Raw genomic sequence first — 13,442 nt, 5'->3', positions numbered from 1 at the left:
ACTCACTGGACAAGATGTGAAGATTGTTATGGGTGCAGATATTGCAAAGTAGCAGTATCTCAAATAAAGGTATTTAAGTTTCTCCAACTGCCAGATCATTGAATCAGAGAATCATTTAGGTTTAAAAAGACTTTTAAGATCAGACCCCAATCACTATTAACCCAGCACTGCTGAGCCCATCACTAAAACATGTCCCCAAGAGCCACATCTACATGTCTTTTAAATGTCTCCATGGATGGTGACTCCACCACTTCCCTGGGCAGCCTGTTCCAATGCCTGACAACACTTTTGGTGAAGGAATTTTTCCTGGATCTCCATTTTGAAGATCCATTAGTGTTTATCAAGCTACCAGCCCTTTGAGTGCTGTCTGGGAAGGCCACCAAGCACCACAGCCAACTGCAAACTGTGCTGGCTGAGCTTGAGAAGGGGAGCACCAACATCCTGGGCAGTCTAACAGCAAGGGTATAAACATATCAATGGAGAACCTAAAAAACAATGTTAAAAGCTATCAACTGCTAATGCATTTCAGTATTTTATTTGCTAGCAGCTAAAAGGGGTTAAAAACCTATTCAGTGCTGCTGGTTAGTGGCTCTCCTAAAACAGGTGACAGTTCCAGCAGCTAAAAGCATCATTTTTGCATCTCAAATACTGCAGATCATGGATTTCATATCAGTGAACTGAGTTTTATCCCTAAAGCAACAGTGTATACCCTAAGTGGCTGTTCTTTAGGTGCACCCCAAAGTTTTAGAACCACCTGCACACTCTGCTGTGAGGAAGCTGTTGTGATGAAGCTGTGGTGATGCACAAGGTGTGATCCCATTTGGATCTGGGTTAGTGTTTGGGGCAGAGTCAAGAGATTGTCACATCAGCAGCGGGACACAGAGCCAGAGGGGGCTGAGCACTTGTCTCCAGTGCTTGGATGTCACAGGTTTAGGCCTGTGGAATACCAAAATGAGAGGATCTTGCTGCACAGGACAGGGATGGATAGCTCAGGAGGATGTCCCATCTTTGAGAAGGCAGCAGTCTTGGGAGGGAGGACAAGGACATGCTGCTGGGAAGTAGAGGATGAAGGTGCAGGAGAAAGGCTAATGAGCCCTGGAAGGAAGCATGCTTTCTGGAACTGGTGTCCCTGTGAACCTCTCAGAACAGTAGCCTATCTACTGCAGGACACCTGGATTGTGCCAGTATTTCCACAAGTGAGTCTCACAGCTGAAGAGAACACACCATGGGTAAGGAAACAAACAAGAGGCAATGTTTTCTTACACTGTGAAAGAAAGCAAGGGGAAATGTGAATCCTGCCAAGCACTGAGGAAGCAAAATGGTTGTTGGGTCACTTGAGCACTGAGACAGGGAGGCCAAACAGTGTCTGAGGAAGCTCAAGAGCTTTACAGTACATCCAACTTCTCTGACAGTGCCAGGAAAACTTTGGGACTTCTCAGAGTCTTCTGTACCTTGCAAAACATGGTGCTCCCAGACAAATGTTTGTGCTTCTTGCTGCTGAGAGCAAACACTGCAGCTACCAGCTCCCTTGGCTTGGCCCCTCACTTCTAGATTTTCTTGGTTTCTGTCTGCTGTTGTTAAAACATCTGCTGAGTGGGAAGAGGAGAACTTGTCTTATTTGGGAAGATGTTGAGACGAATTGGGCATCTGCATGCATCTATGGCTTGGGGTGCCAATTATGCATGAAAATACCAACGTGATAAACACCAATGTGATGAAACCACAGCAGCAGAAACAGGAAAACACAATCCTGAGTGACAGGGGTTTTGCATAACTTGGCACATTCCATTTTATGTAATGCATTGCCATTGCAGTCAGTGCTGTCAGCCAGGGAGAACACCTAGATCCCAACCTGAAAGCAAACAGGCCCAGAAATCTCCTGTGCTGGTTGGGATTTAAAACTGAAAACGCTTGAGATGCTGCCAGCAGTTAACCTTGGCACACTCAAGCCTGTGGGACTGTGGTGTTTTGAGGTCTTTCTTGCAGGTTCTGGCTTTTGTATGACTTTTCAGTGCTGCAAAGCCAAATTAGTTGCCTCAAGGAGTTTTCGCCTCCTTGATGCCCTGGTTATTATGTTTACTATCATTCTGAGGTCTGCATCACGTTTGGTTGCCATGTATTTTTGCACTAAGAACCCCAGGTGCTCAGCACAGAAAAATTATGGCCTCAGCTCCAAAAAAGTGAGCAATACAATATTGCCTTCTGATCCTATGGAGTTTGAGCTTGCTGTGAGGAGACAAGGAAGGTCTAAACAGAGCAACTGTTTGGAAAGGAAATGGTGATAATTTCCTATAAGCAATGATGTAACTGACATCTTCCAGCCCTTCCCAGCACTTGATTGATGGGGTGCAGCAGCTGCCTCACTGAGTCTGGTTCAGAACTATTCTGTGCATCTGGAAATATGACTGGAGGAAAAATGCCTTGGGAACTCCATTACTAACCATGATCTCAACCCACGAGAAGCATTTCGTCTTTCATTGAGGTGCCCTCTTCAGTACCCAAATTCAACTCCATGAGCTATTTTTTGAGGGAAATGAGATAAAGGCAATCTGGTATGCAGCTGAGTGCAGTGCCAGTGACCACTCACTGCAGTGACAGAGCCAACCTGGATTCAGCTTTTACCACCACCTACAATAGTGCTTTTTAATTTTAAAGTGTATAGAAAGGAGGAATGTGGCTGAAAACACTGTCCTAACTTTTACAACAACTTCTGAGGGAAAAACTATGGTGCAAAAGGTTTTAGTAGCTCACTCCCATGACGGTGCTGGTAACCTGGTATAACACCAAGTGCAGTGTTTAATGGGCACCTTGTGGATCAGCAGAATTGCTCTCAGTGCCAGCATGATCTCTGCCAGGGAACTGCTGCATATTCCTGAAAGTCTGCTCAGTTTCAGTCACTAATCACTGAAGAAGAGTAGCATTAAGTGAAGAACTGCTGGTTTTAGATATCTGCTGTTTTACAATGACACTTCTGTCTTTGGAATATAAAGCAATAGCATTTTACTTTGCCTTACATAACCCACATGTTTAGGTGGTCTTCCAGCCACTAATAGATTTCTCATAGCCCAGTGATAAAATATAAGCAATTGGTGCTTGGCAAAGTTACAGGGGAAAATGAAAAACACAAATTAAATAATAGTAATTAACAAAACAAAACAAAACTAAACCCCACAAAACCAAAGCCCACAAAACAATGTAAAACTGTTCATGGGCTTTCCCTGCTTATCTTCAAGAGTTTCCAAAAACTAACTAGTGAATATTTATGGGGTGCAGAGGGAGATGAAAGAAAATTATTCACAGTGAAGCACATGAATTTCAGATTTTAGCAGATGAAAATTCACAGCTCAACTTCTGGAAGTGGAGGTTTTGATCAGGAATTGTCCTATGTGTTCAAGCTTCTGAAGCCCAGACGTTCCCATGGCCTCCAGGAGAGGGTGTTTGCAGAATACATTTGAATCAACACTTCTGCGTCTCCGTTGCAAAAAAGAACAGTGGAGCTGATTCTTTCCTTGCCAGGATAATGACAGATTTTCTGAAAATTCTGTCAGTTTGAATCCAGCCTGGCAAGGTTATTAGTTGGCATAAAACCTGACAGCTGCACTGAAGTCAATGAGCAGCTTCAATCTGGACATGAATGCACAGTCCACTGCTGATGGTTTATTCCCTTCATTGCAACGAGGGAATACATGAAAGGAAACTGTGACTTAGGTCTCTGCTTAAAAACATGAAATTTTGTATTGATGGTCCCTGTGTGAGTGCTAATAATTGATTTTAAGACCTGCTCTGCTCCTCTGTGTGTTAGAAAAGCTGCTCAGCTCAGACATGAGACTGTGCACTCAGGTCTGTGGTTAATTTCTGATGATTGAGTTGCTGGGCAGAGCAAAACCTACATAAGAAGAGCTCTCTGGAGAATATGAACTTGCAGGTGTGTTTATCCCTGTTTCTTAATAGCATTTTAAGAGTTTTCTGGACAGAGGAATCCTTGAGCTGTGATTTATTCCAGAAGAACTGAGAACTGTAAGGTAGAAAGTATCAATTACTGTAGGAAAAATGAGTAGACTGAGGGAAAAGAAGGGATGTAATTCCCAAGAGGCAGTAGATCACTGCTTCCAATTCCACTTCAGCAGAACAAAGCAGCTGTAAAAATGTTCCAGATGGAGTCACTTCATCCAGCATGTTCTTCTGCCTGCTCCCTGTAAAACAGGGCTAATGCTGCTGTCAGTCAGGTGAAATCCTTTTCAAATTACAAGCAAGGGAAGAAGAGCTGTGTGGCTGAGAACATTCTAAAGCTACCAAAGAGATATGGAGGATTTCTGGATAGAAAATCCCTCTTGTCCTTCCATCCTGAGTCTCTGGATGAAAAGCCACCACAGATCTTCACAAGCCTCTGAGGGACGAGGGAGGAAACCTCATGTGGCAGCTGCTTGAAGTGTAGGTAGCTTTCTCACCTTCAAAACCATCATCTTTCAAATCCTTTTTCTTACAAATTTCTTCTGCTCCAGCTGCTGCTGGTTGAAGGTCAGTCCTGCTACCCCCTGGCCATATGGCAGCTGTCCCCTGGGGACCAGGGCTGAAAACAGCCCTCTGCTGAACCCTGAAAGGCAGGAATAGTGCTCTGTGCTCTCCAGGATGGGAACAAACAATGGGTTTGTGTTGTAAAGGGGTCATTAGTTACCAGGATGAAGAGGTTTCCAGTCCTAGATGGTGGAACTCTCTACCTGCACAGCCCTGATTTCTTCAACTTATTTGCTGCTGGCTTTGGGTTCAAGAGCATCGAATGGAGGTAAATCAGAAGGAGTCTTGTGCTACTGACAGATCCATCATGGGAACAGAAAGGGTTTTTTTTCCTTTCTGGAATCAGATTGGAGCAGTGAGGAATGTGTTAATCATGAAGTGTAAACAAAAAATTACTGCCACATTTGGATGCCTTGGCCTCTTGCACAGTGAAATACAGACACCAATATTTGACTTTACCTGGTGTTCAATGAAACCTTATTGCACTCAGTGAAAGCTACTGTTTCTTCCAAAGGGCTTGGACCCTTGTCATCCCTAAAACCCAGTGGATCAGTGCTGGACTTCTGTCTCCAGAAAGGTGAGCCAGACAAGCATTCTGGTCTCTCTAGATCACAACAGATGTGACTTCTGTGAACAATAACAAACATCCTCCATGCTGCTATTGCAGCTACATGATGTTTTTCCACCTGTCAGGTGGCAAGATCAGTTTATGCACCTTCACTGTTCTCTGCCACTCTTTGCCAGTTACTTCAGTAACTTCTTGTAACTCTCCGTTTGCATTAACCCTTGCAAGGGCCTCACCTATGATGCAGTTGCTATTTCTGGTGGTGGGCTCACTTTCCTTTTTTTTAAAAACACTATGACCTTTAGGTATTTAAGTACGTGCCGGTTGAGAGTAGGAAACTGATGTCCATGTGGATGAGAAAATGCTAAAACACATTAATTCCTACTGGTGCTTGCAGGACAACCTTCATGACCTGCATCACAGAGAAGGAAGACAGCAGGACTGCCTTTCTTCCACACCTACCCCTAAATCCTTTGGCTCAAACAATGAGGGGAGGTGAAGAGTGGCCAAGGCAGTCAGTGACAGTGTGAGTGAGGCTCAAGCAGTAAGGGTTAATAACCAGAGATACCAAAAAGATAATTCTGGCAAGAAGGCATAAAAAAGCACATTTCAATGGGAAAGGAAACTTGATTTGCAGGACACTGCAGTGCATTGTCTGATAAAATGGGTATCAGAATGATGCAGACCTGAACTGGACAGATTCTGAGCCTCCAAAGCTGCAACTTTAACAAGAAATCTTTAATGAGGTGATGGGGAAACTAAACAAGTCAAGTATTCACCACCATAAATTGATGGGGAAGATAAAGAAGACATGATTTCACCTCCATAAATTGCAGGTGCCTTTCATGGATGTATGAGACAGCTCTGCAATTCTTTATTCTGGCTGGAGCTTGATACTCAGTTTTGCCTTTGTCTGAGAGTTCTCCACTTTGCTCTCTGTGACATTACAAATCCTCTTGAGTTGAAATCCTTCACTGTCTCATTAATACTCAGAAAAGCATAATGTATTAATTAGCAGGCTGTGATGCTGTGAATCATGACCTTCCTGTGCCCAGTAACTTCCTTCACAGAAACAAATACTCTGTAGTTTCTTCTTTTAATTGTAAAAAGAACCCTGCAGTCCTGTAGAAATACTAAACCCCATGGCAGCAGTAAGATTTCCGTTAACTCCACTGAGTTTGTAGCTTGATTTTTTGCTGTACAATGTAATGCGTTTAATGCCTATTTAAATAAATGCTATTTCATTATCTATTTAACACATAGCTGTTCAAGTGGTGCCCCTTAGGATGATTCATCTCAGGCTGCTGCAGTGAAAGACCACAGCAGTAATTTACTTTAGTGTAATTCCTAAAAATATTCCTTTTTCAGGAAGAAAATCTATCAATAAACACACAACAGTTATGGCCTCACTCTAAAAATTGCTGAACTCAAGGGAAAATATCATTAAAACTAGGAGTATTTGAATCATGCATTTAATGATGAAAAAGGCCTACAGAGTGGCTTGGCCTCTCTTTTTCCATGATTTGGTGTTGCTAAAACTCATCTGCAATTACTTGCCAGTTGTATTTCTGGATAGTTTTAATACAAGCATCACAAAGTATTCAACTGATATGGCAAGGGCCATAAGGCCTCTAAATTAACTGAGATGTGCATAAATCAGAAATGAGAGCTTGCACCCTCACGTTTTGTACGTCTAGATACAAATATCTGGGTGATTGTACATACTGAATCCCTGATTAACAAAACTTCAGGAATGCCTTGCCTGGATTACTCAAAGTGCTTTGTTTTGTTATGAAAAAATGGGCATCTTGCAAGAGCAAGCCTTCAGACACTGGACTGGGAGAAGACCAGAGATTTCTGAGGACAAATCCCAGTGCACACCAAGGCTGCTGAAAAGACTTGCTGGGTGGAACCTGTCAGAGTGACTGTAGGTTTCTTTAATGTATTCCTTGGGGCACATTTTTTTTGTGTGTGTGTGTTTTGAAACACCATCATTCACAGCAGAGAAAGAGGCACTTCCAGGGAATGGTTTCGATGATCTCATGCTGAAGCTTGTGCCTTAACAGCAGCCTACCTGAACAAACTATAACAGTAAAAGTATAGTAGATTGAGTAAATAATATCTGATGCCTTCACTGCAGGCATGTAAAGTTAGGAGAGACAAACCTGTGAAATTATTGGTGATGGGATCCACAGGAGTAGCCCTTTCTCTATTAAATGAAGCAAAATAGGTTCAATATTTTGTGACAAAATATAACATGGAAAGGAACTTCACCACTTTCAAGGGATGTTTTTGAAGGTAAAGTGATCCAGAGAAGTAAAAATATAACCAAAGTAAATGAACAGGAATGGATGCTCAAGTGTGTACTAAATATGGGAAATAAAGGCTGACAGCTGTCACAAACATCACAACAATAGGATAGCACCCAAAAAGCTCATTAAGTTGTTGAAAGAATAACACTTTTTGCAGAAAGAAAGGCCAGGCGTTGGACCACCTTATGGAAAATTTGCCCAGCTCCTCTCCTTCTGCTGCTATCTGCTTCCATCTTGGCATATTTGAAATATTTCTTCTGCCCTATGGGCTTACAGAGCTCTTTTGCCTCAAATAACCTGAACTACCCAACACACTCGGGACTTCATGGTGCATCTCCAATACATGTTCTGGCATGAAAAATCTGAAAGACACTTGGCTTCAAGTCCCTTTTGCCACTAAAACCTCACTCTCCAGGGAGATACTGCAAAATCACTTGCCATGAGTTGTCTTGCAGAGTAAGAAGTTTTCTTTCTAGGACTTATGAGTGGCTCAGCCAAAGAGTAAATTATATATAACTGAGCAACCCGGTAAAGGGTGTCCCTGCCCATGGCAGGGTGGTGGAACCAGGTGGTCTTTCAGGTCTCTTCCAACCCAAACCATTCTGTGATTCTGTGATCAGACCAACCAAAGGCAGGTTCCTGGAGGAGGAATCACTGAACATTGAAAGAAATCAGTTCATACAACAATGTACCTGGTCTGCCAGGCACTCTTACAAAGAATAATATTACAGTATTTTTGTGCATCCAAAGATGTGACATTAGCAGAAAAACTGAAATAAGCCTCTGCAATTCAGATGAGATGAAAGCAGATGACATGATACAAATACTGTTTTTCCTCTGTCTCTATCTCCTCTATCTGCAGACAAGCTTTTGAACTTCTTTTACATGTACTGTAGAAAGCTTCTTAAGAAGGATTCAGGGTATGGATGCAAGTTCCATCTGGGCAGCCAGAGCATTCATCCCTTATCCTCAAACAGGAGGCTGACCATGCCCCAGTGGACACAAAAGCTGCATTTGCCAGTTTCCACTGGCAACAGGTGATGTCTAAAGCCTGTACAGTTAGCAAATGAGGGGGAAGGAGGCAGGTGAGGCCCAAAACTGACTATCTTCTTAGAAGAATCAGATTTTAAGCAGGACATTGCTTCAATATCTCTACAACCTATTGGCTCCTGTTGTAAAAGGTCACCTGAAATGAGGCCTAGGGAAGGGAGTAGCCACCTCTGATGGACACTGCAGGAGTACGGGTTTAGTGACCTACCCTGGTTAAGATTCTTACACAGAAAATACACAGCAAGTTCCCCAAATTCTAGACATGTTCCAGCAAGTTAATTCTCCTTCCTCTCACTGCTTGCCTTCTGCTCTGCTTTCTGTCTCGCTAGCTGCTCCTCCTTTCAGCAGCTTGATGATATTTCTATATTCTCTTCTATATCATTAGTGCATTTAAAGGTCCAACTGAGATAGCTCTAATTCTGTCCTTCCTGACTGTTCACAACCTCAGATGGGATTTGCCATTTATGGCTGACAGCCTGAAGAAATTACATGTCTTACATCACCTCGAGAAGGCTGCTCCTCTATTTTGGGCTTTGTTTTTTAAATAAATTTCGAAAGCACAGTACAAAGGGCACATGCATACTGAGAGCAGCAGAAGAATGTTTAGAAGTATATCTAAATTATAAAGGTTATTTCTCCCTTATGCTGCCTTCTTTTTGAAACGAGTCTCCACCACTGAAAAGAAAGAGGTAAACATATCTGGGAAGAAAACCCCAAGCATAAAATCTTTAAATCACACAAAAACTGCTTTAAGTAGCTAACTAGAATATGGTGCCTGTAACTCTGTGACTGCTGTGCCCCAAACATTTCCTTTAAGCTTTAACTCTTAGAGAGAACTCTGAACAGACACAGCTCAGGCTTTGTGTGAGCAAAGGTTAAACCAACGCATTTTCTATTACAACTATTCATTCCCACTCAGAGTTTGGAGCCAAATGCATGAATGAAATACACAAAAACTATTCTGCAGCTCATGTAATGGCAGGCAATCTCATTCCTCCCTAAAATCTATCTTATTCCCACAGTGGAAACTGGCAACTACTGAGAAGCTTAGATTTATTCCATGAGGCAGGGAAGTGCCTTTCCAGGAAAGGCCAGTAATCCCACTGATTTAATGGAATCACTGAGGTTACTGACCAAGAGTCATCAGCGTTTCTGTTCTGGACCAAGACCTGTGTCTGCAGCACCTGACATGTTTCGACTCTGCACTCAGTTTTGTAACCCAACAGCCAAGCTTACAGCACAGCTTTAGAATAATTTAGTCTTCTTGGAGTTGCAGGAAATTTCCCAATACCTGTTTTAAAAACTCCACACGTGGCTACAATAAAAATGCTGAAAAGTAGGATGTAACCAGACACAATTTGATTTGATGGATGAGGAGATGCCCATGCAAAGAGTAGAGGACTAACCTCATTTTCAAACCCACATTATGGCTTCACACAACAGTGTAACAGAGATATCCCTGGAGCTGGGGAAATTCAGCTGAAAACTCTCATCTGCGTCTTCAGAATGCTTTGAAGAAAATATATATACTAATTCCTGGACTTTTGTGCTTTATATTGATGAAGATAATAATGTAATATTTATGATATTTTTTTTCTGAGAGAGAGAAGTGCAGATTATTAGAAGCAATTTGCTTTAAGCCATAAATAAATTCTAGAGCACCTCGGGCCAGCCACAAAATCTGTTGTTCTTTGTTTAAAACATTTTTGGTAGAAACTGTCTAGTTAACATTGCAGGGAGTGAGCTAGGCACTGCACTCACAAAGTCAAAACTCTGTGGTCATTAGCCTGACTGCAAGGTTTCACTAATGTAACAGATGGAGCCTGGCCTTTGCTGTCTGCAGGGACATATGTACCATTTATTCACACAGTTTACAAAAGCAAGATGCATGCCCCGCTCTTGTGTTATTAAAATTACTTTTTTACAGTGGCACAATAATCCGTCAGTTCAGTCCCTTGAGACAAACACATGGTGGATGTTTTCTGCAGCAGCAGTTAGGTCATGAGTAGAAAACTGTGGGTAATACAATCACACCTTCACTGCAGAAAGTGCCACATGAACGAGGGAAATTTGTTGCTACTGTGTCCCCTGGAGCGACTGTGGGGTGCAGAGGATGCTCACCTGCAGCCTCTATTCTCTCTACAAACCATTCTGCTCCTTGCTCTCCTGGTCACTCTTAGTAGCAAATAAAATGAGAATAGTCTTATAAAAGGACTGGGCTCAAATTCCAACTGAAGACCCCTTGGAAAGGGGAGGAGAGCAGGTGGAGGAAGTTCTGGAACACCCAAGCTCTTTGCAGATGGGTTGTCTACAACACTGCTCATCTCCCATGACAGCTCCCCAGCAGAAACAACACTGCAATTCAAATGCCTGACTCCTTGTAAAGTGGATTCCACTGTTTTGGAGCATAAGGCAGGATTTTTCAAAATATTTCAGTTCTGCTACATTTCATTTAGCATTCATTGGGAATTTTGCCAACAACGCCTTTGCCAGCAGCATTAGGACCACTGAAATACTTGAAAAACCCTACCTAGAGAATATCTATGGTTTTGTCCTCTCGGTCTGTGCCGTTGTAGATCCCAGGATGACATGAATCATCCAACTGATTTAAACAGCTTCAGTCAAAGGGAGCTCAGAACTGAACTCAAACCCCTAATCTGCATGTAGAAGCCACTTTTCTTCTCTGCAGTGGACAACACCAAAATACTTCACTTTTCTCATCCACTTCGGTCTTTGAAATCCTTCCCTCTACACTTTTATGGGTGTTTAAATGCCCTTTCTCACAGAACTTCCCTACTGAAATGCCATCATGTGGTAACTAATTGTAGTGCAGCCACTGTTTCCCACAGAGATTGCTTTTTGATTCTGTTAGAAACTCTAAATTATGCAGCAGTGAATTTTGAGTGGAAAGAAGAAAAGGCTGAGTTAACAGAGATGCTTTACCTTTGGGTCATGTATTCCAGAAAGCTCTTCATAGATCTTCTCTCCCACCATGACAGCAGCTAGGTTGGCTGTATATGTGGACAGACAAAACAAGCAGAAAATAGCCCAGAGATTCATTAAAAACCTTCCAGTCCAGCACTTTGGGGGTTTGATGGCAGCTGTTCTTCCAAACAGGATCGCGTAGCAGACATTGAGGGCAGAGGAGAAGGAGAAGACTTTGTTCCTGTTCCTTCCTTTAGGGGTCATTCCAAAAGGACTTTTCCATTCGTACAGGGTGAGGAATACAGCTGTGATGTGAAGAGCGACAAATATCCCCAGCCACATAGTCCAGTGAAGTGGCCACATAAAGGCTCCAATGGGAGCTGCAGTGTCTTTGGTCCTCACCAGGATCCCCAAGCTGGTTGAAAAGAAAGGGCTGGTGAAATCAATCACCTGGCTTCGGGCAGTGTTGATGCTAAATGAGGTCACTGCCATGTGAGCAGTGCCAGCAAGAAGGTCTCCCACCAGCCCTGTCCAGTGGCCGTTCTTCCAGGCACCATATTTTCCATCCCCAACAATGTATAAGTCAAAATCAAAATTCATGTCCTCAGCCAGCTTCTCCAGCAGGTCAATGCAGTAGCCATAGCAGCACTTCTTCAGCTCAATGGGAACGGTGTCATTGCCCCCCTGGAGGGTTTCAAACAGGTTGTCTAGCACACCTGAATCATTGGTCAGCGGGTCCAGGCACAGCTGCCCTGCTGGGCAAAGACCTTCATCATCCACATCCCTTGTGAAGACAAAGGGATGCTCAATCAGAGTCACCACCCTGAGGTGCAGCCGGGTGGGGTGCTGCATGTGACTTTTATGTCTCTGTGCCTGTTCTGGCCATATCCCATAGTCCATGATGATCTTCCCTTCTTGCCAGCTCCCCAGGCGCGTCCACATCGGGTTCCCGACAGGGTCGTGCTGCAGATTCCAGATGAAGAAGTTATTTTCTGAGCTGACAATGGAGGAGCCCTTCACCTTAATGTGGCCACTGAGACCATCAAAAGTTGTGTTGGCTAAAAACCTGTTGGAGGGAGAAAGTAGGGTAATCAGAAGCAGATAGCTGAACCATGAATTTATGCTGAAGATGTTGTTGAACACCTGGACCATTACAGCACATGATCCTATGGCACAATGACCCAGTTAAATAATTTACAACTAAAATATGTGGTAATGCTCCCCTACATATCTAATGTAAATGAAAACTCCTCAGGAAATATGTTTTTTTTCACTTACTAGAAAAAATGAGTACGAGAACAGTAATATTTTCAGCTACCTTTCCCTCATAAACTGATGAAACATAGGTTAGTTCTAAGCTGAACTCACCAGATCTGCTGTCACTTTCCTAGATAAAAATATATATGAAAATGGAAGAGTGGAAATTATGTATGAAATGTCCTTCCAAGAAAAATGCTATAATCTCAGTAAGATCTAGCTTACATAAGAGGGGCTACTGAAGTGCTGTCAACAGCTTTCAAGCACTCTCAAGTGAACCAATCTGGATTCAAAAATGCAAATTTGGCATTGGTAAATCACTGTTAGACACTTCAAAATAAAGTAAGGCAAGAAAATGAAAGATGGTTGCTCTAGGACCATCAGTTTTAATTCTTACAAAAATAAACACCCGAAAAAGGAGTTCTTTTTTTAAAAAAAAGGTGCAAAAGTAATGTTCTTAAAAGCGCAACACTGCCATTGAGGATCTCGTGAAGTGTGCCAGTTTTGCACTGCACATTTTGCATTGAGAATTCCGGGATTTTACTATTCCATATATCAACAATAAAGTTGTACATTCCCTTCATATTGGAAGGCAGTGTTTGCTAGTAGTTGTCCTCCCTGCATGTTGAACTCAGCTTCTGGCAAGCCATCATCAAAGAGGCTAAAACGCCACGGGTAAAGGAGCAGGGAACTCAGCAGGAATTAAGTGTTTGAAGCAGAAAATCCTTTTCAGTGTGAGCACCACGGCCAGCTAAACTGCACTGCTGCTAACAGGAAAGCTGCTCTTTGTTTGGCAGGGGCTGCATGAGCCTTACAAC

At 42.8% G+C, this 13,442-nt stretch overlaps 1 protein-coding gene across 1 annotated transcript in view; it reads right to left on the bottom strand.

The window, feature by feature from the left end:
* GRIN3A (glutamate ionotropic receptor NMDA type subunit 3A) overlaps positions 1 to 13,442 on the bottom strand; it is a 41,622-nt gene that overhangs the window by 22,817 nt on the left and 5,363 nt on the right. The window contains exon 2 of the mRNA XM_085047896.1: positions 11,386 to 12,433. Coding sequence (XP_084904022.1) covers positions 11,386 to 12,433 — 1,048 coding nt within the window. The remainder of the gene's footprint in view (positions 1 to 11,385; positions 12,434 to 13,442) is intronic.

This window comes from Lichenostomus cassidix, unplaced genomic scaffold (assembly GCF_008360975.1).
Source record: "Lichenostomus cassidix isolate B80296 unplaced genomic scaffold, HeHo_3.0 HiC_scaffold_443, whole genome shotgun sequence".
Lineage (NCBI taxonomy): Eukaryota > Metazoa > Chordata > Aves > Passeriformes > Meliphagidae > Lichenostomus > Lichenostomus cassidix.
The sequence above is the reverse complement of the archived record's forward strand: the minus strand, read 5'-3'. Positions and strand labels throughout refer to the sequence as shown.